Here is a 25,457-nt window from a genome sequence, read left to right as displayed (position 1 = left end):
TTTTTAATCCACTTCCTTTGCTCTTCCTGTCAATGGCATGGGTCAGACACAAGCCTATTTCCTGGGGTCAGTGGGGCCAGCAGAGGGCTCCAAGGGGCAAGGCCTGAGGCATTGGCATTGCGGCAGGCCATTTCCACCCATTTTTGCTAGAGAGCAATGGCTTTTGCTTGCTAAGATGTCTCTCCCTTGATAAGACATGCTTGGCTTTGCTGCAGGCTTCTGCTTTCAGCTCAGGGCTCTTCTCAGCTTGTGATGCTACAGGATTATTAGGAGCAGGGCCTCCCTAATGCATTTCCTGAGCTGATGGGGCTCTCTCCCATGCAATCACTAGCAGAGGAAGCACTCACATGGGAGGTTTATTTCCTGCCATGGCCTGCTCTGAGTAGCTGGAGCTCAGTTAGAGCCCTTCCAGGCGAGTGGCAGCTGGCAGTGTGGTGCCTGTTGCCAAGGCTTATATGATGGGGGATGAGGGTGGATGGGTTGTGTCGGTGCTTTACATGAAGCAGCCTGCTGTCACCTTGCTGGCCACCGAGAATTGGGGCTGGCCATCTGTGTGTGGTGTGGGGCTGTTCTGCACGGCTACTCAGAGGAGGTTTATAAGTGAGATGTGTAGGGTGGTGTGGGCGGGGAGGAGAAGAAGGCTATCCGGAGGCTGCTGCTGGCTGGATCTCGGCTTTCTGAAGTGATCAGAACCTCATTGTCATTGAGACAGGGGCAATGCTCAGGGTAGCTCCTCTCCTTCCCCCTGGTGCCCACCCTTTGCTGGCAGGGAATGAGTGTCATGGAGGGAAAGCTGTAGCTGTCAAGTACGGGGTGCACTACTAGGGAGTCAGACGTCTCGAAAATGTGGTTGATGTCAGAGAAGTTCACGAGAGCCTGGGTGGAGTCATAGGAGCTTTTCTCCATGTTGTCAACCCTACAGGACTGGGGGTAGCTTCCCTTGTCCTGGCCCTTCTGCCTCAGCAGGCGGAGATCGTCTTTGAAGCGGGGGTTGAACAACAGGTAGAGCAGGGGGTTCAGGCAGGCAGGCAAGGGCAGGACCACAAGGAGGATGGATCTGATGACCTCTGGGGTGATGAGGAAGAGGTTGAGCATGGAGGAGAAGGTGAGGAAGGCCACTGGACAGTAGAGGAGGCAGTTGGTGAAGATCAGCCAGGCCACATGCTTAACCATGGCACAGTCCCAGACAGCACTGAACTCGCCTTTCAGCAGGTTGCAGTAGAGTCGGATGTAGGTGCCTGTGATAGTCAGGAAGCAGAGCATGTTTGTCATCACTAAGGCCACAGTGAAGCCTAGGGTGGCAGGTTTCCCATCTGGGATGGGATACGGGAGGCAGAGAGGAGATGCTCCATATTCTCCAATGGAGAAGAGAGGCAGAGCTGCAGCAACAGAGGACAGCAACAGGCAGCAAAGGGCAGCAGCCTTGACCTTGCCTAATGAGGGTAACTTCCCATACCCCCGCACACAGGAGACTGAAATGCTGCACTGCACAGCAGCCAGAGTCAGCAGAAAGATGGCAGCCTCCGAGGCAAACACAGACAGGAACCCCGTCACCCTGCAGCCTACGCCAGTCTCCCACCTGGCACCATAATTAGCAAACTGGCCGTAGGTCAGGGAATCGACAAAAGCCAGCATACTGCAGTAAATGCCAGTCAACATATTGGCTCCAGCTATGGAGCCAATGACAAATTTGACTGGGGAGAGGTAACTGGGAGAGGCAAAGACAGCCAAAATGACCAGCCCATTGCAGAGCACTGAGACCAGAACAATGACCCAGACTCCCAGGCGGATGATCCAGCTCTCGAACAAGTGATCACAAGGCTTGAGGGGACCTGAAGGAAAACAAAGCCCAAAGTTATACCCAGAATATCCTGCTCTGCTCTAGTGCTGCTGTTTGGAGCAGGTCCCAGCCCACCAACTCCATGCTTATTGAATGTCAAGGGCTGGAAAGAGGTATACAACATTGTCTGCCCTCTTCTGCAGCAGGATCTGCATGTAACATTTAATGCCACCTTTTGGCTCTGTCCCAGCCCCCCTTGTGCTCATCCCTGCACTGGAGTGCACACTAGCATGCAGACTAGAGCCTGATGTCAGGACTTGTCTCGGACAGGCATGCAGTGTAGGAAGAGAGCATGTGAGATGAGAAAGGCCAAACTTATGAGGGCTCCTAAAATGTAAAATGGTCAAATCTCAACATTGCCACTTCTCCTTTGTGTGGAGAAGAATGCTGCAGTGGTGCTGTGTTGTGTGGAGAAGGAGTGGGAGAGGTGAGATGTCCTCCTCATTTGTCCCCCCCTTGGCCAGAGCCCACCCATTAAGGCTTGTGATCTGCACATCTGAGAGACACTGCAGGAGGGGCTGTGGGAGCCTCTGGATTTAGAGAAGCTCAGAGGATCTCAGATGTGTTTGAAGGAAAGATTTTGCCTGGCTGCTTACCAGGGCTGGGTGTGCACTGTATAGAGGGATGCAGCTTTGATTCCTCAAGATCCAACTGGATGTCATCTGCATCTAGGTCATCTGGGGAGAAAACAACAGAAAAATGGTGCTCAGAGGAGAATGAGCAGAGCCATCAGGTTTCCTCACTGCCTGTTTCCTTTGACAAAGACCTTCCCAGCCAGTTCCCAGCCCACAAGTTCTAAGTAGCTTCTGTGTCCAGTTTGTCCCCTCCAGTCACTACTATGGAAGGAGAAGTCACGGAGCTGTCTTGTAAATGCTGATGCATTGCAGTACGGTCAGTCACTCTGTTTTAAGAAAGTTCCTCCCAGTATTTGAATTATTAGAGCCCCAGAGTTGTGTGACTGCTGATCCCTCCTTCGAGCTTGCTTTGTTACAAAAAGAAATACTCTGGCCTATGTGGTTACAGAAAACAAAGCCTTTAAATGCATCCTGTAGATGGAAGCTCTCTGGGAAGGACATGTCCGATATTAGCTCATCAACAAGGACTTTGGAGCTTTGTTCTAAGAGAGCTCTTAACCTCTGCTTCAGTAAAAATTCTTCATCAGCAGCCAGTACCACCACCAAATGACTCAGAAGCAAAAAGACAACCTCCGCCCCCAGCATTTACTGGTTTATTTTATATCTTATGATTTTTAGGGACTGTGATGCCTTTTTTTTTTAACCCTGGAGGTTCCCAGTCCTGGTTTTGCTCAGTGACAGACTGATCTTCCATGCAAGCAGGTTCTGGATCCTTGCGATCTATGCAATTGTGAACCAGACTGCACCACGCTCACAGCCCAGCCTCTGGCAGCTGCACTCTGAGCTAGGCTTGGGCTCTCTGAAGGGGGAGACAGAGACTCTTTGGCTGGGGGAGAAGCTGCTGGAAGAGAATGGGGCCAAGACCTCAGCTGTATTTTCCATGTGTTTTCCGTCTGTGGGCCAAATGGTGGAGGTCATCACCAAAGCAAATGGCATCCTTTTAGTCTAATCCAAGACATGCTTTTCTGCTTTGTTACCTGTTGCCCTTCTCAAACCACTGCTGATTCACAGCGCTGGGAATGGCACAGTGAGGACAGGTGCTGTGCTGCTGCACCATCCCTACCCATGCCACCAGCATGGCATTCTGCTCCCACGGGGGAACTCTGGAGATTTTTCTGCAGGTGAAAGGAAGGAGAGAGGCTGTGTTTTCTGCTTGCTACAGCTTGATAGCCAGAGAGCTTAGACCAGATCTGTGGCTGTGGAATGAACTCTCCCTCGGATGATGAGGATGGATGTTGGTACCCTGGTGCACAGCAATGAGTGTGCACAGTCTGTGACAGCTCCAAACACTCTGGCCAGAAAAGCAAGTTTTTATGGTGTTAAGGTGCTGAAGATGTGACTAACTCCAGCATGATTTACATGCCTAGTAGACTTAGAAATGGTCCTTCTCATGAGGTTTGCTTTGTACCTATGTTTGAAAATAAGACTGGGATTATTTGATTAAAGAATGATGACAAATAATGTTCTATCTTTACTGCCTCCTGACAAGCGTTGTGGCTTTCTCAATTTCAGTGAGCTTTGGAAAAAAATGTCATTTTTAAAAACTGTCTGTATAAAAGTTGGAATATTGCTGCTGCTCTGGAGTCTGGCAAGAAAACACTAACAGTGGGATGGAAAAATATTTCCTTTCTGTATTTTATAGTCTCATAAATCTCCAGTGTATTTTCCCTCCACAGTACAGAAGTTGTGATGTATAGTCACAGTACTCAAATCAATGCAGAGATTTACACTTTCTGTGCCCCCTGCCACCCAACCCCTGGTAAAGTTAAAATGCAATCTGCCCCCATTTCTTTTCTCTTCAACAGGCCAGAATGCACAAAGGCTGGTTTTAGGTATAAGTTAAATATTTGCATGAGGTGAAGGCAGTGATCTTTTGTTTTGCCTGGGCTAACAAGCTGGCTGTGAATTGTAGAACAGTCCTTGGCCAGCACAGCAGGATTCAAAGCAGAAAATTTCCTTTGCTGGAAATTGGTACTTCTCTCAGCTGGGGAACTGTAGAGAAATGAAAACTTCTATTTTATTCTAGTAAGGCAGACTGCATTGTTTTTGAGTTAGACTATATTTGTTAGAATTCTGTTAAGACACCTCCAGTTTCTGAGGCCTCGTGGGAAAAAAAAAAGAGAGAAAAAACGCTTAACCCATTCAGTGACAAATGGTCTCCATCAAGCTGCATGAATGCCAATGTGGGAGGAAGAGGAGGAGAACTGCTGGAGAAGAGAAAGAGAATGAAAAATGTGGGACTGGATGCTTCTTCCCCTTCTGTATCATCTGCCTCATACAAGGCCGACCCTATTCGGGGGTTTACCCGTAATTCCTCTTTCCCTCAGAGTTAGGACATGGGCTGCTGCCCAGCAACGAGCAGTGCTGCTTTTCTCCTGTCAGCTGTCAGCCTGTGGGCAAGAGAAGAGGCCATGCTGTTATCTGGTGCCATAGGGTCCAGCTTGTGATGGCCCTGTATGCATATCCTATCCTATGGGTTTGGCTGCCTGGGCTAAGGGCCATTGCTGACAGCATAGCTCTCTGGCCTTGAATCAAGGAGCTATGAGATGCCTTAGCATGAACCAGCTCCCCCTTCACTTGAGAGCTGTTTTTAAGCTCAGGCTCTTGCATTTGGTCCCGGCCTAAGCTATGTTGCAGGTACAAGTGTGCCCGATCTTGTGCCTTCCTGATCCTGACCCTGACTTACAGACTTGGCTTGTTGGCCTGACCAACAGACCTGCTTCTTTTCTGTGTACTTGCCTGGTGATATGAACTGTTGGCTGAGCTTGATCAGTGTTGCCACACCTGCTCTGTTCATCTTGCTCCGATACAGTGGGACTGTGACTGTTGGTGAGGATACTAACCTTCCTGCCTTACTATCATTTGTCCCTTCTGAGACATAGCCACTTTTTATGCTCCCTGGTGCTTAAACTGGATCCCTTAAACCTTAATCTGTCAGACCTTTACTGGACACCAGGTTGAATGCTGCTATTTTAGCTCAGTTCAGAATTTTAGATTTAAGATGTTTTACTGAAATGTTAAATTCCTGGTTTATAAACAGATATTACTTTCAGAGAATTGTTTTTATTTTTGTGGCCAAACTATTAGATTCTGACAATGAAAAGAATTCTTAACAAATGTCAGCACCAAGGAAGGCAGGGGAATCTGAGTATCATTTCAAGCAGTGGGCATCTAAGCCCTGAGAGTTTGATTTGTCTGAAGACATAAATCCAGCTAGTTTACTCATCTCAGTTCCTACATGTGGTGTATCTGTTCCATCTCTGTTTAGCTAAAAATCCAAGATATAGTAATATCAACCTAACTTGTAAGTACTATGTAATGAGACCAGAATTTGATTTTGCCTCTAAGGGAAACTAATGTCTCCCTTCTTTGATAGTGGTAGTACTGTAGCAGCACTTGAAGGCTTCAGAGGAGCTCCTGGGCAGTAGATCTTCAAGTATTTCTGTGCAGTACTGAATGATGGCATTTCACAAGAGACTGCTGTCCATCAGGTAGAAGAATAGAATTTTCTCTGTACATCACAGTGATGAATCTCCAAAACATTCCCCTGAGTCTAATAAAGCGGCTTGTACTATGTGTTCTTACACACAGCTTTCCCAGATCTCTGTCATGTGTATGTTCTCTGTAAAATTTTAGCAAAATAACCTTATGGCTGATGAAACAGGAGCTCATATGTTAGTATTCATGATGTTTTAATAAGGTTGTAAATTGGAGAAAACAGCTTATAACCTACATTCAGAAATGTTCAGTTAATTTTGTTATACCACAGACGTGCTCATAAAAAGGTGTGACAGAATACAATGAATGACCTATTTCCCCCCATATCACCTGGATTTCAGCACTCAGTCACAGAGAAGGATGCTGGCAGATAAATCAAAGCAGGGCAGATAGAAGGGCTCATTCCAGCTTAGGCTACATAAGGAACAAGGTGCCTGGACATCTGCTTTTGTAAGACTCTAGTGGGCTTCTTGAATGACAGGAGTAGGAAAAGTGTAGTATTAAGGGCTCTCCAGGGCTCATTGAATGGTTGCAGCAGTTAATTAGTCAGTTTTACAAGCTAATGGAGATGCTGGGCTGGGTAAGACTGTGACTTATGGCCAAAGACAAGCATAGGTGTGTGACCTTTTCTCCCTCTGTAGCTTTGGTCTGTTATTACAAACATATTCTTTTAAATAAGTGTATGCTTTTCTATCCTCAAGCCAGTGATCCTCAAGAGGGATGCTGGGAATGTGATGGAAGCACCCCAATGACAATGGTAATGCTTGCACTTTGCCTACCCTCCTTTTGCAACCAATTTTGGGAGGATGGCAGGAAAGAGAATAAGGGCAGATGTGCTATGTGACAAGCCCATGAGCCCATGAGCTATCAAGTCTAGCCACATGGGATAGACTTGCAGCAGGGATATCTGCTAAGCACTTCCAATTTTAATCCAAAAAGTATATCCAAAGTATATAAAAAGTTTAAGAAATAAAAACCTTAAATATCTAATGAGAAGGTGGCTGAATAATCAGACCTGCACTACTGCACTCCTTCAGGTCCAGGGTGGTCATTACTCAGAGGCAAATAGGTATGCTTGAGTTGTGTCTCCTACCCAGCAGGCAGGGGATCCTGGGAGTCTAGGTCCCTGGGAAGCCAGGAGAGAGCAGAGGAGCCCCCAGGGTCTGTTACAGCCACAAATATCTGTGGTTGCACTTCAGATGGTCACTTGGTACAGGGGCTCTGCTGAAGACTGGATGCTATGTGTCAGAGACTACCTGGGACACACACTAGGAAGAAGTGTTACCTGGCTGCTGGAGCAGGACTGTGTGACTTGAGGACCCATTTCTTGTCTGTGAGCACTGTACATATCTGGCCAGATACCTGCACCTCACATTGTCCATCTGTGAAATTCTGCCAACTTGTTTGTAAAGGGCTCCTCAGTCCCTGCTGGAAGCATTATGTAAAATCTAGAGGACATCATTATCTGGAAACTTACCCCATCCCTCTCTCACAAGTTGTCCACAGCACTGCCCTGATGAGTCTGGCCACACACTGCAGGGAAAATGTCCTGAGTTATTTGCTCTTAATGAGACCACTTTATCTCTTTCAGGGAAGGAATGTCTGGGAGTTTTGTTCCTCCGTAATGAGGAACTGTTACAAGATTCATACAATAGAACTGAATACCACTGGTGACCATCAGAAAGGAGGCTTTGAGAACAGAAATAAGCCAACAATTAATTAACCAAAATAACAATATTATAAAACCCTCATTGTCAAGAATAGACCACACATATAGGCCATGCAATAGACCATTTTCCTGAATGGTAAAGAGAGTCACGTGTGAGGGCTATGCTTAGTAAGGATGTTCTTGTGCATTCAGCATTTGCACATTTATAGTTTGATATTTCAGATAAACCCAGGACTTTAACATCTGAAACTCTGGCCTTACATGAGTTGCTAAGAGTCTCTTCCAGGCAGTCACTCAGCATTTTCCTCTGGTCCTAATGTCTCATGAACAAACACATAATCCGAGGGACTAAGACATGCTTGGATGCCTGGGAGCTCTGTGAAAGTTATTGGTCTTTGAACAAGGCCAGGATAGAGTATCCTTTCAGATAGTCAAATGGCTTCGGTTGCAGTGAATGGTCTGGTCCCCAGCAAGAGCGAGTCTGTAAGCAGTGCTGTGGTCCCTCTCAGCAAACCAGATCTTTTTACAGTTTCATTGAAGATGCTGCAATTTACTGGTCAAACAACCTGAGTATATGTACTAGGATTATTACTGTATGGGCTGCACTAATGCTGGAAAAAATAACCCATCTGAGAAGAAATTTCTGCAGCAATGACCTTAACATATGGCTCTTCCGTACTGTCTGCCCAAGGTAACCACCCAGTCTACCACACATCCTGGAGTCACACCATGCTAGCAGGAATCACATTTGCTGGTCTCTGACTGGGTGTTTTACACTGCTGAAACTTACTCTTAGGCTGTGAAGTATCTGAGTAGGGCAGATGGCAGGAATAAGGCACACAGGGCTTGTGACTCACTCACTATCTGTGTAACAGGGTATCAAACAGCATCCATATTAGAATCATAGAATCGGTGAGGTTGGAAGGGACCTCTGGAGATCATCTAGTCCAACCCCCCTGCTCAAGCAGGGTCACCTACAGCATGTTAGACAGGGTTGCATCCAGGCGGGCTTTGAATATCTCCAGAGGAGACTCCACAACCTGTCTGGGCAACTGGTTCCAGTGCTCCATCATTCTCACAGGGAAGAAATTCCTCCTCACATTCAGGTGGAACTTTCTGTGGTTCAATTTTTGCCCATTGGCTCTTGTCCTGTCACATGGCACTACAGAAAAGAGTTTGTCCCCGGCCCCTTGACACCCTACCTTCAGGTACTTATAGATACTGATAAGATCCCCCCTCAGTCTTCTCTTCTGCAAGCTGAACAGGCCCAGCTCTCGCAACCGTTCCTCATAGGGCAGATGCTCCAGCCCTCTGATCTTCTTTGTAGCCCTGCACTGGACTCTCTCCAGTAGCTCCATGTCTCTCTTGTACTGGGGAGCCCAGAACTGGATGCAGTACTCGAGATAAGGCCTCAGCAGGGCTGAGGAGAGGGGCAGGATCACTTGCCTTGACCTGCTGGCAACACTGTTCCTAATGCACCTGAGGAGACCATTGGCCTTCCTGGCCACAAGGGCACATTGCTGGCTCATGGTCAATTTGTCATCCACCCACCAGCACTCCCAGGTCCTTCTCTGCAGAGCTGCTCTCCAGAAGGTCGGCCCCCAGCTTGTACTGGTGCCTAGGGTTATTTTTCCCTAGGTGCAGGACTCTGCACTTGCCCTTGTTGAACCTCAGGAGGTTCCTCTCCACCCAACTCTCTAGCCTGTCCAGGTCTCTCTGAATGGCAGCACAGCCCTCTGGTGTACCAGCCACTCCTCACAGCTTGGTTCATCAGCAAACTTGCTGAAGAGGCACTCTGTCCTTTCATCTAGGTCATTGAAGAAAAAATTGAAGAGGATGGGACCCAGTACTGAGCCCTGGGGGACGCCACTAGCCACAGTCCTCCAACTAGACTCCACGCCACTGATGACAACCCTCTGAGCTCTGCCTTTCATCCAGTTGTCAATCCACCTCACCCTGCCTCCCATCACTGCTATAGCACAGAGTTCGCCATGTAAACCCAGCTGCTCTGGGTCAAGCTCTGGGTCAGTATCTTTCTCTGGATTGGGCTTGCCTGCTTAGGAAGCAACAGGAGACCTTACTGACTCCTTGTTTCTGGCTGGGCTTATGGTGCTCCCAGGAGCAGGTGAATAAAGTGTGGCTGTACTACTGATCCTGAAGGGCTCAGCACCCTGTCTATTTCCTGAAGGAAAGCAGTGAGATGTACTTCTGCTTACAGGATGCCCCAGCCTCGCAAGTGCACATGGCCTCTATATTTACACAGTAACAATGCAGTGCCCAAGCTGCATCCTAAAATGCTATTTCTGCTCTCTAGCAGTTACAGAAGAAACAAAAGAACTTGTGTTTTTCTTTGCATTTTTCAGAGATTCCTTTCAAAAGGGATCAGGCCAGCTTTTGGCATGGAGCTTGCACTGATATGTGAAGCTGTGTGTACAACAGATTTCAAGAGAGTCCATGTAGAAGTGCATTTTGGAGAACTGAAAAAAATTGATTCTGGAACAGAAATCCCTGCTTAGTCTTAACTGTGGGACCACTTCTGACCTGCATAGCCCAGCCTCCGTGCTGAACTTATCCAGCTATCTGCAGGTTCCAGTCCTTCAGGCTCATATTAATCTCAGAGACTATCCTCAACTGTGTGTCATAGCAACAAAAACTGACATCCTGCCAGAGACTCTATACTGTCCAGAAGCCTAATGACCAAGGCCAGAAACTGTTCCATGTAACCTCAGCAACCTCACTCAGGTGGGTGGCTTGTGTGGCCTCCCTCTATAGATAGCATAGTCCAATTAGTGCCTGCGTCCATGCTATTGAAGACTGCCAGATCTTTTGGTTAGACTGTGAAAGTTTAGAAGCGCCGGTTAAGTTCTTCCTTGTTTCCTCCAATGCAGTCAGTGCACTGGGCTGATGAAGCCCATTCACCGAAACTTGCTACTACAAAAGGAGAAAGATCAGTCTGCCTTCTCTCTGAGGCATATGTAACTCCATGGTCTGCAATGGAAACACTCCTGCAAATGCAGGATCACATCCAAGTTCACAGCATGGCCCAGCCCACAGGTTGGTCACCATTCAGCCAATTTTACTTACAATGGTTATCAGTGTGACCTTGAAACAATTCCATGGTCCTCTTATGGGGATCCTCCTCCTCAGGACTCATGTCTTCTGCTTCCCATTGGTTTGAAACCTTGAAGAAGCTGCTGCAGCTTCCATAAGCACAGCACTGGTAAGCATAAGGTACCTCAAGGACTCTGCAAAGGAGGAAAGCAGAACTTTTAAGAATTCCATGACTTGATTCTCCATCACTGGGTGCTTTGTGTGTAATTTTCACATGTGGTGAAAGCCAGTGTATCACCTGATGGTTACACTGGAGCGCAACTTCTCTGTAGAGTCCTTACACTCAGGGTAGGACAGAGTGAGGATCTGGTCGCCCCCACTGTGCCTCTGCAATGCCCCATTTTTGGTGCTTAAAAGACTGCCTGCCTGCCAATGGGATATCATCAAACACCATGTTTGGAAGTTGTGCTGGATTTCCTAGACCATTCCCCAAAACCTTTCTGCAGATCTCCTAAGACTGCCTCACTTTTCCATGTTTGCTTGCTATGTGCCATATGCACTTCCTTTGCATGTGGAATCATCAATTTTTGCCTTGGGTCCATCTTGGACATCCCTTCTTTTGTTCTTCACTATGGTGAGGGGCTTCCCCAGAGCTTGGGCAAGTGCAAGGTCCCCCTTGCTTGTTGCAGCAGGTCAGAGATGCACATCCAAACTCTGATTCCGTGACTGTGGCTCCCTGCTACCATCCTTGGCAGGGAAGTCTCAGCTATCTCAAATGTAGAAAGTTATTTTAATATGTCTACGTTCTAACAGAAAGTAGAATTGTTAGTTGTTAATTATTGTGTATGTTACATGATTCATTAAACAGCAGCTGAAGAGCATCTAGAAAAAATACTAGGCTATCAGTTAGAAGTTGCATTTTTTTCAAAGATAGCAAGCTCTTACTTCTTTGCTGAAAGTCTGAAAGATTGCTGAAGTCAAACAAACCTTAAGATTTCCAGACAATTAAGATCTTCTGACAAGATCAGTAAATATAGTGAAACTGTATATTCTAAAAATACACTTGTATTTTAAGTAAGTTCCCAAACTTTTCTGGCTGATCTCCAGGAGGCTATGGAAACTCTATATACAAACTTGCTTCCTGTTATAAACTCCTAATTAAATCCTATTATTGAAAGGTGATAGGGAGGTGCAACACATCCCAGGCTAAGAACTGTTCTCAGATGATTTCTTCAGACATGTTATGTTCTAAGAATAAAATTACTTAGTGGCAATACCCCCAGATTTGGGAAATGCTAATGGGTCTGTTGGCAGGCCTGGTTCAATGAATCAGTCCTGCAGTCTCAGTCTTTTTGGTACAAATCCAAACCAGCTCCACAGATGTCAATGGAATTACTGTAGATTAGGAATGCCCTTGCAGTTGCTGAATTTGACCCACTCTGCACAAAGAATTGCCATCTTGGTTATGGAAAGCCCTCCAGAAATTTTTGAGATCCCCAGCCATTGGGAAAACAGTCATGCAGCAGATCTCAGTTATGATGAGTCAGAAAAATCAGAAGAAAAAGCCTTACAGGCACTACTGCCAAGGCAAACTGAAGGCTCAGATGGTTAGAGCATGGTACTGCTAATGCCAAGGTCATGGGTTCAATCCCTGTAAGGGCTACGCTTAGGGTTGGACTAGATGATCTCCAGAGGTCCCTTTCAACCTTATCATTCTATGATTCTATGACAGCTCAACACTTCTTCTCATTAGACCTGATCTATTAAGCTCAGCCTTGGTACAGTGACCTGTGACTCCAACAGTGGGGGCCTAAATTTGAGAAACTCCACCCTTGGGAACTCTCAACTTGTATTGGTTGAGTGAGCTCACACATCTTTGCTGACAACATATCCTCAAGGCGATTACCCATGAGACTCAAGCGGGCCATGGTCTCATCTCAGGGGGATTCAAATCACCTAGAACACTGTACAGTGGGTCCCCCAGTGTGAGGGAAGGTGGAGTGCTGGAGATCCACTGCTAATGAAGAGACTGGAGAGCCAGAGCCTGCAGTGCAGCACTGAACTGCAAGTCTTTTGCAGCCTCATTTTGCTCAGCTTGACCCCTTCAGGCTCCTCATTAATCTATAGCAGACAAAGCACGGCCACACAAACAGAGTTTACTGAACGAAAGCTGGATGTCATTAGCTAGGATTGGCTTCTGAGACTGTTTTCCATTGAGTGGAGCCCTGAGCTGGGCCTTGTTCATGAGTTCTACTTGTGTGTGTGTGGTGGGGGTAGGGCCAATGGGCACGGGAGTGTATCATCACTTCCCCATGGAAGACCTTAAAAGATAAATGAGGAGCATTGGCAGCAGACGAGGCTTGTTCAACCTACTGGCCTGAAAGGATGGAGAAAAGCATGAGGTAAACAAGGAAAACAGAATGCTCATTGCTATCAACAAATACAGGCTATGTTGAGAGCCAGAAGTAAAGGAGTGAACACAGCCCAGGGCACTATCAGTACCTCATTTTGGGGAAGCTTTCCTTGGAGAAGGGCTCAGAGAGAGCCAGGTTGCCTTGAAGCTTCAGATGCGTCAGTCCACCCAAACCATCCAGAGGTAGTGTGACCAGCTGGTTATCAGTCAAGTCCCTGGTGAATGAAAAGCAAAGAGGGATTAGGGTTTTGGTGCTAGTGATATCTCAGCCAAGCAGAAGTTCAGGGAGTCATGATGTCTGCTGTGGTTGCTCCCCGAAACGAGTTACTGAAATGGGGCTGGGTGTTGCATGATGGCCAGGCTCCTCTAGAAATAAATGGATTGATACTGCAGTCCTTGGAGAAAATTGGGAGGGGGAGGTAGGGGTTAATGCTCCGGCTAAAAGCGCTGTGTGATATCTACCTCCCTATGCACGTATATATTCTCCTGCCACCACTTCCCCCTATGATAGATCAGATATGACTGTAGCTCATGGGTTGTAAAATACTGATGAGTCTTAGCTGGGGGTCTGAGGACTGTGGACCCCTCCAGAACCAATGAAGATGGTCTGTGGTAACTCTTGTTGAAATGGACTGTTATGCTGAACTGTAATAAAGGCATCAGGCAGGTATGAGAACATCAGAAAGTGAATATAATATGTTAAGTGTTCAGGGTGTGAGCACACTGAAGATGGCCATTTCTGCACTCTCATACTCCCTCTAATATTGACAGGATGCCTTGGAACTTGGTTTGCCCAGATAAAGCCCTGAGTCAAGCACCTCTGGTAAGACTGAATGTCTCAGCACTGCACCCTTCTGAAATCTAAATGCCAAGTGCCCTGGCAGCTTGGAAAGTCAGTCTGAGGTCCTCAGATACCTGCTTTCTATAGCATACTGCAAAATCAATATCACTGCAACTTACAGCTTGCTGAGTGAGTGCAGAGTCACAAAGGCTTCAGGATGAATAAACTGGATGTGATTCCAACTCAGGTCTCTGCAAGGCAAGCATATGCCAGTAAGAGTGATGTAGAGTAGAATGGTCAAGCTGCTGACACTGGCCTAGGCAAGGGATTAGATGCAAACAAATGTGGGATCTGCAGCTTCTTGGCCTGCCTCATTCCAGCTCCTTGGAGGCAAATATCATTGGAGTCTTCATCTAGGTGGTTTCTAACAGAGAGCACAAGAGTATGCTTTGCAGCAGCTCCTCCACTGATTCTAAGGCAACAGGTTCCTTTCTGGATTCATTTGTTTCAATTTGGAGATCTTATGCTTGCATGTGAATCCTCAGAGCACTACACAGGTTATGCCTTCCTTAGTGCCAGAACATCCCTAATGCAGTCACAATGCTGGGTGCCCAAGCTAGGGTAATATGGTTAGGATGTGTGCGGAAGATGGAACAAGGTCAACTTAAGTGTGTCTTGTCATGTACAGTTGGCTTAGTATGGGGAGGATCATTGAGGTGCCTCAACAAACTTTTACTTTCTGCCTCCATCTGAGCTAGAGGTCACATCTCACTCTGAGCCAGGGTTACCTGAGGCAGATGTATCTGTCGTGCTGCAGAAGTCTGAAGTTTAGGTGAGGTGAGTCCTTCCCACAAGGACCCAGAAAATACCCAAAGACAAATGCTGGTGTACATGCCTACACATAGGCTTGTGTGACTGTTTTGTGGCAGCAACGTTGTCATATTTGTGTATGTGCTATCTGTAGTGTTACATGCAATACATGAATAACTGCATAGTTAGTCAGCATGGTGTTCATGACAGGACTAGGAATGCAGATCTATTAAAGGACACAGAAATTGCTGCACCATAGGAAAAAGCTTTTATGCGATTCATTTCACTAAGAGAATAGCAAGTGCAGACCATCAGCACTTGGAGGGCTCTTCCTGTGCATCACAGGGAGAGTGACTTTGAGCAGAGCTAAAGGTGTTTTACTAGCTTCTGAAAGGTGCCATGCACTTAAGTGGGCTGATATGTATGCTATGTACATGCTTTTGTCCACTTAACATGGCTAGCATATGCATTGAGTTGTGGGGAGACAGTCCCAAATGAAATGAGATGCTTTGCACAGATGTGAGGCCCAGAAGTGTTCCCCTCAACAGCTGGGATTAGTATGCAGAGGAAAAGGAGTGCTAGAGCCCCTGCACACCCCCTGGCATAAACCCATGCCGCGTGGGAGCTAAGTGCCCATTAAATGGTGTGCAACATATGAGCTCCAGTGTGTGGTCAGTACAAGTGGCATGTAATGATGAGTTTATTTACAGGTGGTGTCTGCATGTGCCAAGTGTGTGTTGTACATGATGGATGGCATTTGTGTATCAGATACATCCTGGGCTGGTGTATCCTATGCACTGCTAAACACAGCTTCACTGGCCAACTCACAGCTTCCATCAATGCCAGTCCAGTCCAGTGGCTCTGCATGCAGCAGGGAGATCAAGGTGAAGGTTTCTGCCCAGAGCCCTGCTGCCCATGTTCTTTTACAAGAGGAGGTGGAAGAAGGTTGGAACCAGATAGCTTAGTGATGAAAGCAAAGCCTCCCAGTAGAGATAGAGGGAGGAGAGTTGGGAAAATCCCTGTCAGCTTGACTGGATGCTAATGGTTCCCCTTTCCACCCAGCAAAAAGGTCAGTCATTCCCACTACCAACAAGCCTGGCTATACTTACATGGAGCGCAGGGCCATTAGCTGCCCAAAGGTATCTGCTCTGATTTCATGGATCTTATTGTGCTGGAGACCACTGAAAAGACAGAAGCTGGCTTTAAAAAATAGCTGAAGTCATATTCATACTTTGAGGGATCTCTGTTCGACTGCAACAGAAGTAAATAGTGTCACAGTGAAAGTTGCCATTTGAGCCATGTGAGGTTGGGAAACCTGCTCTTATTTCAAGGGATAAACAGGCTGAGCAAAAAAAATAGCTCAAAGTTATCTTCTCCTGAGGGCAGCTCCAGCACTCAGACAGCTTCTCCTTTAGATGTTATTGTGGCACAGTAAAGTGCCACTGATGCAGAATGGTTAAAGGTTCCTGGTCATCTCCAAAGCCATTCAGTTCCCCACTCTGTTCCACTCTGAGCCTACAGATGCTCTGTTCCAGAGCAGGGCTCCATTCCAGAGAAGGGCTTGGAGCCAATGAATTAGCAAATGCAGCTCCATGTGGCTCTTCAGGAAGGAATACATAGTGCTGCCCTTTGCACTAGTGATGATGAAGGGGATCTGAGGGCTGAAGGGAACTCAGCTGCTTATGAAGAACAATCCTGCTGAACCTGCTATCCAAATCTTGCATGTTTTTTTGATAAAGTACCTCAGCCCCTTCACAGTTCCTTCCAGCAACACCTCCTGCATTCTCAGGGGCAGGAGAGGGAAGAGGGTTAGAGCTGGCTGTGCTGTTAGCAGACTGGACTATCTATTTCCCATGCCCCTGTGGAGACATCCAGAACTGATCCAAGCATCCACTTTGTGGGAAACACTCACAATTTGTCAGTTTTATTTCCTCTTGTTTTGAATAATGGTGAATACTCCAAAGATTTCCTGCAAAATGGCCATCATGAATTCTCAGACCTGCAAAAGGGTCTTCCTTGATATGTGATATTCTGCAAAGGGAGATAGCCACTCTGCAGTGCTTTACCTATAACAACCCTCAGGACGTTTCTTGGGTAGCTAACCTACATTTCAGACTCAGAAATGACCTTGACTCATCTCACAAATGCTCACAAAGGTCAGCAAGCAATGGCTGTCACGTCTTAGCTGGTGTTTGGCCATATGTTCATGTGTCAGAGGAGCTTGAGGCTCTCACACCTACTCTACTGATGGTTTCTTAGGGTGCTGTGTAGTCAAAAGGCAATTCTTGTACCTATGATCTAGATTTCAGGTGTGGGCCTTAGAGAACTCTATGCACAAATTTGGGGAGATAGGGGTCTCGAGTAGCAGGACTGGATGTGCACTGATTTGGGGATGTGGAGCTTGGGAAGAAGGAATATTGGAGCGAGCTAGTGAAAGGTAATTCAAGGATGTTTAGCTGCAAGGGACCACATGTGCGCTGCAGGTAAAAACCTGCACATTGATAGTTACAGTAGAGCGACTGGCACATGTAAGTTGTTTGCATGCCAGGCTACCATGCATACAATACATGCCATGCATGCCATGCACCGCCAAACTTGTTTCCAACTCGTTTCCCAGAAGAAGTGCAGATATCTGGTGGGGGTGGGGCTAACAGGATAATAAGTTTGGGCTTAAGGGACTAGATTTCCATTTTGCAAAAAAACCCCATTAATTTAAGACATGGTCTGTCTAACATAAGAGATCTGAAAGAGGGATTTACTATGCTTTTGTGTTAATGACAAACTAGAATTTGTCATATTATGAAATATATTAAAAAGAAATACAGGCATCATGAGTGAAACTACAAATTCAGAATTCCAAAAGCTTTTCTTTTTTTGGGTATTTTAAAATATTTTTAAAACATTTTCTTGGGTATACTTTAGACAAAATTATTACAATACTCCCCTCTACACACATACATACCCAATCAATATTAAAGATCAGTGTTTTTTGTCTGGAGAATGAAAAATTTCTGCCCACTTCTGCCCTCAGAGCTCCCAAAGAAGCAACATGGGCTGTGCAACTCTCAGTTTCATATGATTTCACGCACTGTCCTAATTCTCAGTCTTGCTGAGGCTGGATGAAGAGGTCTGGCTCTTCAGGTTGTGATGCTGCAGAGGGCAGGGACAACCTCTCTAAGTGACTTCTGTGTTTTGGTGGGATGCTGCTCCTACACGTCTATAAGATGTGTACATCTTATAGAGCAGAATTCTATAGTTCCACTCAACAGCCAGGACTAGTGTGCAGAGGGAAAGGAATGCCAGAGCCCCTGCACATCCCCTGGCATAAACCCATGCCATGTGGGAGGGGAATCCTATAGTACAGAATTCTAGAAAGAAACTATAGTGTTTATTATTTTGCTGTTTTTCCCCCCTCATGATGGCCAAGAACTCTCGTTGGCTGGATATGAGAGGCAGGGTCAGCTCTGAGAGTCCAGATACTTTGAACTGAGCATGATTAACTGTCTCAGAGCAATGGAGGTGCCTCTCAGGGCCCAGAGGAGACCCAGATCAAGTGCTGTTCATGAGGAAAGAGTCAATATTCCCAATAGAGTGACTAGCCCTCAGCAGTGCGGCTGTGAGCTGCTCTGTGTCTGAGCACTTGGCATGGGAACAGAAAATGTTCGTGGTATAGCTACACCCCACCCTGAATTAGCTCATACCTGGAACTTCAAGTTAGTAAAGTAAAACTTAGTGCTGTCCTGCCCTGTTTCTGTTTCCTGCAGCTGGGACCTGTGAAAAGACTTTAGTGCATTAAGTTCTTATGCATAGGGAATGCATTTTTGTTATATGTGCACAGGGGCAAATACAGTATAGAGCTCTGTTCCTTTGCAGTCCAGATGATAGCTATAATGCTCACCTTTCCTAGTGCTTAGTGAAAGGAGCTCTCCTCTGGGCCCAGAGCCTCCTGTGTGCACCACGAGTGTGCCCAGTGTGATTGAATCAGACTTTTCACTTCTACACATCTTTCTAATCTCAAGATCCAGTGATGCTTTAGGTGAGGTTTATATTTGGGAGCTGTCTCTGTCCCTCAGGAAGCCCCTTTCCCCCTGATCAAGACATGAGCGAAGAGATCTCTTTACTCACAGTTCTTCCAGCCGCTGACACTGGTGGAAACTGGGCAACTCTTCGATTTGATTGTGAGAGAGTTCTCTGCAGAGGGAAGACCAGCACAGAAATGTTAGGAGATCGAAAGTGAGTGCTCCTGAGCCCTCTCTGGAAAAGCAGGTATTTGTTGGAGAGAGGAATGACCTGAACTCCATTTTACACAGCAACGGAGAGCAGTAACTCCAGGCAAGGGAGATCTCAGACCTGACACTTGCTCTGAATGTCTTTGTGCTATGCAGTCATTGCTCAGTGGTTTACCTGCTAATCCAGTCCCAGCCCAGCTCCCTCCAGCACAAGCAACAGACTGAAGGAGCTGGCTAGGCTTCTACAGTTTTTCCTCAAGGCCACGCTCCTCCCCAGCCCCAAGTCAGCTTTAAAATGTGTCTGTGCCAATTTCTGCCATGCACAGCCTTGCTTTTCTGTGGGCAAACCAGAGGGGTGTTTGTGCCAGAGTTCTCCTCCTGCCTTTGTGGATGGAGGAACTCACAAAAGCTGCAGATGTGCGTTCAGAGCCTGGGGAGGTTTTGGCCAGCAGAGCAACCAGTCATCTGCCTTGTCTCCTTTGTGGTGTAGCAAACCTAACTGAACTACCCACTGCTTGCTCTCCATTCAGCCTTTCCTGGCTTCTTTTCAGGAAAGGGAGCTGTGGCACAGACAGGAAATTGATGCAGGACATTACAGAATGTGAAAATTGCTGATCCTCCTTCTTTCAAGTGCTGCCATTGGTGCAGTAGCCAGGAAACCATTCCCAGCAAACTCCTGTTCCTACTACTTCATAGTCTGGTGGCGTGTTAGCGTCAAAGGCAGAGTGACTTTGTAGTCAGAGGGAAACTATCCTAGCACAACTTTGATGTGAACTTATTAAAACTAAAATGGGCCTAGAGAGGAGGGCAGAGGGCCCAAGATTTTGAAGGTGAAAATGCAGTGTGGGGTGCATCAGTGGATTGAAAGACAAAACAAAATGCTTAAGATCTTTTCCCTCCCAACAAGAGACTGGATTCATGACTCTTCAAGGAAAAGGTGCCCTAGAAGAAAGATTTGTATGTGGCCTCTAAGCAGATTTTTCAATCTCAGTTTCCATCTTTCTGCCAATAAGTTGCTGCTAAAACATTTCAATTATTTATTTAATTATTTTTTTGCCCACCCTCTCCCTCCCTCCCTCAGTTTTCCGTGGTGGGGAAGAGGAGGAAGGGAAAAAACAACCAAACAACATTATTGTATTTCAGTCACCCAGTACAGATGGTGACAGCTATAGGATCAGTCACTTCTCACTGGCCCCCTGTCAATCCACAGGTTTTGACAGGGTGATTCCTTAGCTAAACCATAGCAGAGGGAGAACTTATCCCTCAGTGATTATTTCTGGCCACTCCAGAGTTAATCAAATGCAGCCCAGTAGGCATGTGAAAAACCTGGTTACTGATGCTGTGCTCTGGACATATCAGGGCAAAGGTTCTGCTGGGATCAAAGAGACTTTAGCTCTGCTCAGGAAAGACACAGCTATTTCTGCCTGAGAAGAAAGACAAATCTGTCCCCTGAGCCACATAAGCTCCGGACAAAGCAGCAGAACAATGTCAGGTTGACACCAAGCATGAGCTTGGCAAGACTGCCCTGCCCTGGGTGTGCTGGGCTCAGTGCCCATGCACAGGCCAGTTTCACAGCATGCCCACTAGACTCACACCCCTGTGGTGGGTCAGACTCCTGCCTGATCAGCTTGGCAGAGGGCCCAAGATTTTGGAGGTGAAAATGCAGTGTGGGGTGCATCAGTGGATTGAAAGTCAAAACCAAACAGGTTGGGGGGAGCCTGGGGACCCTAAATGCCAAATCTGCTGTCTTAACAGCCACCATGAAAGATCTGTGCAGAAAACCTGTGGCATGATGTGGTCAGTGGGAGACCAGAAATGTGGTGTAAATAATATCACCTATGTTTGGTTGTGTGTGAGCTGTAATGTGACATACTGACACACCATCAGCCTCTGACACACTACCAAGGGGCTGGCAAAGTGAGGGAAAGCAGGGAGGGCAACTGGTATCTCTGTGAGGAGACAGACCAATGAATTTCAAAGACAAAGCTAATGATGTGTCTCAGAAGGCAAGGGAGATGTAAACATGCACAAATATTGGCCCATATAACCTGTCTTCAAACCCTGAAAGCAATGCAATTAATGTCAGTATAATTAACTAGAAAGAAGGAATAAGGTGGGGTGTCCCCATAAAACTCTTCCACAAGGAAGGGGGCAGGGATGGAGTGCAGGCTCTGCTGTGAAGGTTTACATTCTGATAACTTGCAAATATAAATAGAACCTACAGGACCCTACAGCTTTGGCCATTCCAAAGGCTACATTTTGGTGGCAAGTTGTCCATTGAATTGGTCCAGATGTCTAAAACTGAGAGATCTTCCCTACAGGGACAGCTGGAGCCAAAGTTCTGTGATCTGCTAAGTTACTAATTATGTTCTTTTATTTTTATGTTTTTCTCGTGTTTCCAACTTCAGTGATCAAAAATTCACTCCTGTTGCTTTCCTGGAACAAACTTGTTTTCATTTTCAGCTTGCTTGGATAAAGGCTAACTGACGAGAGGCAAGCCTCCTGCTTGCCCTAAGGCAGCAAACTTGTATAAATCTGGCTCATGGCTCATTACAGAGGATGTCTTCAACTGAAGAGAAAGTTGAGGATCTCAGAGGGGAGTGCTTCCTGAGAAGATGTAGGAAGCATTTTGGGGGCTGATTTCATCATGTATCATGTTAAAGAAGAAGTACCTATCCCACTCAGCATCATTCAGTGCCTTGCAAAGCAGATGCGGCCAAAGTGATTTAGAGTCTTGGGGCAAAATCCTGTTCTGCCACTGCTGTACCTTTTGAGGAGACATATGACCTTGCAGCTCTTTATCAGATCAGGCCTGCGCTCTCCTGGGCTGTGCAACAGGATCCTTCCTCCAGAAGACTGCACTTCCTGGAGCTCCAACTGGGGGAGGTCAACCTTGGAGCAAAGGCTTGTGTGAATCATGATTTACACCTGCCTTTTGCGCAGCACATACCTAGGAGCTGTGAAATGCTGCCATTCTGACCCACTGCCCTTTGTACTCACTCTACCTTACTTTCATGGATGGAGCACACGGTTCCTGGTGACGCAGTGCAAGGAGGAGGCCAATGTGAATTTGTCTCATCACTTACAGTCCTGACCACAGAGCGTCACTCTGGGGCTACACTGGGATGAGGCAAGTAAGTTCAAGAATATACAGAGATCATGGCACTGCCCAAGGTATTGTTTTCTGCACGGGAAAGGTAGCAAGTGCAAGAACATTGGCTCCATAGGATGGTCTTCCATAGCTGGTTCCCTCCCTGGGCTGGACAAGGAACAAGCCCAATTTCTGATGCCATCTTCCCAAAGATCAGGCAGGACAGAGAACCACATGTTACTCACAGGACTCGGAGGCTGGGCAGCTGCTGGCACATCCCTCTGGGAAGTAAATGGATACCTGCCCGGGTCAAGGTCCTAGAGGAGCGGAGGAGAGAGAAGAAATGGTATTGCTGAGAGCCAGCACACAGATTCTGCTACCCCCAAGTCTAACTACCAGCTCCAGTTGCTAGCAAGAGAGACAACATAAATGGGATAGTGAAACACTTGCAGAGAAATGAAAGCTGACTTAGAAATGGAGACTGGGTAAAAGCAGGCAATGTTGTTGGACCTGGCAAAGGGAGTATATTCCTCTAACAAATTCTGGAACATTGCTGAGTACTGAATTCATTGATGTTCCTGGCCACATCTAGCATGGGTAGCACTCTCTCTGCAGCATGCTCTGCTATCTCAATTTTCTGTTGTCTAGACTAGTGATTTGCCTGGAGCTATGGCTGCCTCAGAAACTAGTATATGGGTGCTGGTGCGGATGGTATGGCATGGCCAGGGCACATACCTGGGCTTGGAGCTCAGAAGTGCTCCCAAGCCCTGCAGTCTGAGCACAGCTTGTGGGCCTAGTGCCATGGAGAGGAGAACCATGTGCAGCCAAAAACAGCATGTCCTCTAGGGCTCCCCCTCTCCTGGGTCTGGCAGTGTAAGGATGGGGCCTGACCAGCTCCAGGAGCCCCCAGCCAGGGAAGCAAATTGTTACAAACACAGCAGAGGTTTCTATCCCTGCACTATACTGCCAGTGCTGGTCCTGGGAAGCACTGGGTCTCAACAGATCATGCTGAAACAGTGCACCCAAAGACTTATTCCTTCACAGATGCAGAAGGAAGAGAAGAAAAAAAAAAGATTGGAGCACACTCTAACATTACTGAAAGAGCAACTCACAAAGAAGGCTGCTTTCAGGAGGCACAGGAATGAAACTAAGCAGAGAGGTGAGTGACCAGGAAGAGTCAGAGCTGAAGATAATGAACAGAACAGCACTGCAGAAGTTGTTCTCAGTGAAATAGCCTAGACCACCTTGAAGAAGGAACAGCACAGACAGCAGAGTAAAAGGGAGAGATTTGCCACTCACAAAACCTCTAGGCTGGTGGTTCCTTTAAGGTCTGGGAATTCTCTGATGTCTGTTGCACCATTGAGTGACCTGCAGAGAAATAAGGGTAACATAAATGCACAGAGGAACTGGAAGTGACTGCAACTGCCCAAGGTCCCAGATCATCTGCTCCCAAATGCCATACTGGCAAATTTGCTTCTGTACACTCAAATGTGGCAAAGGGAGGCCCATGTCCAAAGATGCCACTCCTATGAGTGTGCCATTGCTCACTGGCTGTTGGAGCAAACATCTCACATGCAGCACAGATGCAGTGAACCAGAGTTGGGCCTTTCTATCCAGGAAGACTTGGCAGGCTCAGAGCAGCTGACATTCTTGGCATACTGTCTACACAAATTAAATTAACGAAAAGAAACAATTGCCATGGGGAATGCAAGTGGGGCATCCCACCCAAGCCTCCCAGAGATTTTATATTGGAGCTAAAGAATGCATGTGTATTTGGAGGATTTATTTTATTTGCCTGACTGTGTGTCCCTGCAGAGAGAGGCTGGGTGAGGCTTGTAAAGAGAGAGGTTTTGAGGTTGCCTCTGCCTTAATACCTACTACTATGCTCCAACAGTTTAGCTGAAAAATCAGTCAGGTTAGGCCAATGTGAAGCAACTGTTCTGGTCCAGATGATACCTACCACATGGTAGTGGCCGTGGAGCAGAATTAGGACCGTACATGCAAAGGAAGCACTGTCAGTTCTTCCTGCCCAATCAGATTGTGCCATGGTGGTGGTGTTACAAGGCACAAATGTTCCTATATTTCTCCTTCCCTTGGAGGAAGGCAGGTCCCTTCAATGCCTTCAGTTTGTTGGGGTATAATGGTTTCTGTGGCAGACCCTGGGGCAGATTGTTTCAGCAGTGAGTAGCATATACAGTGGCACTTGTGAATATGGTCTTTGCTGATGCTGATGTAGACATGGAGACCCTGGAAGCCTCTTCAGGTGCTTGCCATTTAGGTCAATAGAAGTAAGAATTTTTCCCCTCCAAAATCTCCTTCTCAAAGTTATTCTCCCTCAGCAGAAAACATCTGCAGTGGTTACCCCTTTGCTTGCTGTCTTTAAGGGCTGACTGGAAGAGCAGCATCGTGATCTTCTATTGGCACAATAGCTCTGGGGAGGCGGAAGGGAGAAGGCCACTAAAGTCTCCAGCTCCCAAGGCTTGGAACTTGGTTGTGTTACCTCTGAGGAGCTACTTGATGAACTTACAGGGTGTGTAGCTTTGGCAAGTACTGGAAAGCAGACTGTCCAACAAACTGGATGGGATTGTCATAGAAATGGCTACAAAGGAAATGAGTAACTGGTTAGATTCTCTGTGCATCCCAGAGAAGATGCCATTACAAGCCTTAGAGTATCTAGGAATAAGCTATGTAGGAGATGCTGGCTACCCAGTGAAGAGCTGTACTTTTCCAGATAATCCTAGGCTCTCCCATTAGAAATGTTTTGACTGAACTTTGGTACAAATGATATTTCAAATCCTGCTGCTTTGGGATGGCCGTTTAGGGGCCTGATGAACCAAGCAGGCTAGAAAGATGCAAGCCCCTTTTTAATCTTGCTACAGACTCTGACCTGCTGGGACATGCCCTGCACTTGACACTTTGTCTAATCTTACACTCTAAAGCACCAGTGTCTTCCCTACTTTTCACAGTCAGTGGAGAGAAATAAACTCTCTTAGGATCCAGCCAACTTTAGAAGTTGAATCACCTCCTAGAAGTATCACTTTCACCAGTGAAAGACTGTAGATGGGCAGTGGAGACATCAGCATTCTGGATGTGTCCCACCTCCACATGGCACTAAGGATAGTGTCTGAGGAAGATGGGAATGAGGTTGATTTGCTCTGGCTGGAGCAATGATCATTTTCACCCAGTGTTATCATTGCTTTGATGTTGGTATTTCTATAACTTAAGTTCCAGACTAGCCAAGCAGAGCTTTTGTCACTTGTCATGATTGATGCAGGGAAGAACAGTCTAGAATCTCTGGCTGTCTCTGTGTCAGAATGGAAATGCACTGGCAGGTCTGCATATCTCTCTGCAGAACTTCATGTACAAAGGTTTGGGGTAGACACACACTGATCTGGGGTGACACTGTCTCTTCTGTCTCTCAGTTCCCAGCACATGCAGCC

General features: G+C 46.7%; 1 protein-coding gene across 1 annotated transcript in view; it reads right to left on the bottom strand.

Moving 5' to 3' along the window:
• Window positions 1-594: 594 nt before the first annotated feature.
• The window catches only part of LGR6 (leucine rich repeat containing G protein-coupled receptor 6), a 166,713-nt gene continuing 141,850 nt past the window's right edge, over window positions 595-25,457 (bottom strand). Inside the window, exons 11-20 of the mRNA XM_062594778.1 lie at window positions 24,545-24,616; window positions 23,317-23,385; window positions 22,263-22,334; window positions 18,823-18,888; window positions 15,807-15,878; window positions 14,067-14,138; window positions 13,196-13,321; window positions 10,727-10,887; window positions 2,437-2,517; window positions 595-1,832 (exon numbers count right to left, since the gene is read on the bottom strand). Of these exons, the coding sequence (XP_062450762.1) occupies window positions 595-1,832; window positions 2,437-2,517; window positions 10,727-10,887; window positions 13,196-13,321; window positions 14,067-14,138; window positions 15,807-15,878; window positions 18,823-18,888; window positions 22,263-22,334; window positions 23,317-23,385; window positions 24,545-24,616 (2,029 nt within the window). The remainder of the gene's footprint in view (window positions 1,833-2,436; window positions 2,518-10,726; window positions 10,888-13,195; window positions 13,322-14,066; window positions 14,139-15,806; window positions 15,879-18,822; window positions 18,889-22,262; window positions 22,335-23,316; window positions 23,386-24,544; window positions 24,617-25,457) is intronic.

The sequence above is a fragment of the Rhea pennata genome, chromosome 25 (assembly GCF_028389875.1).
Source record: "Rhea pennata isolate bPtePen1 chromosome 25, bPtePen1.pri, whole genome shotgun sequence".
NCBI classification, from domain to species: Eukaryota; Metazoa; Chordata; class Aves; order Rheiformes; family Rheidae; genus Rhea; species Rhea pennata.
The sequence above is the reverse complement of the archived record's forward strand: the minus strand, read 5'-3'. Positions and strand labels throughout refer to the sequence as shown.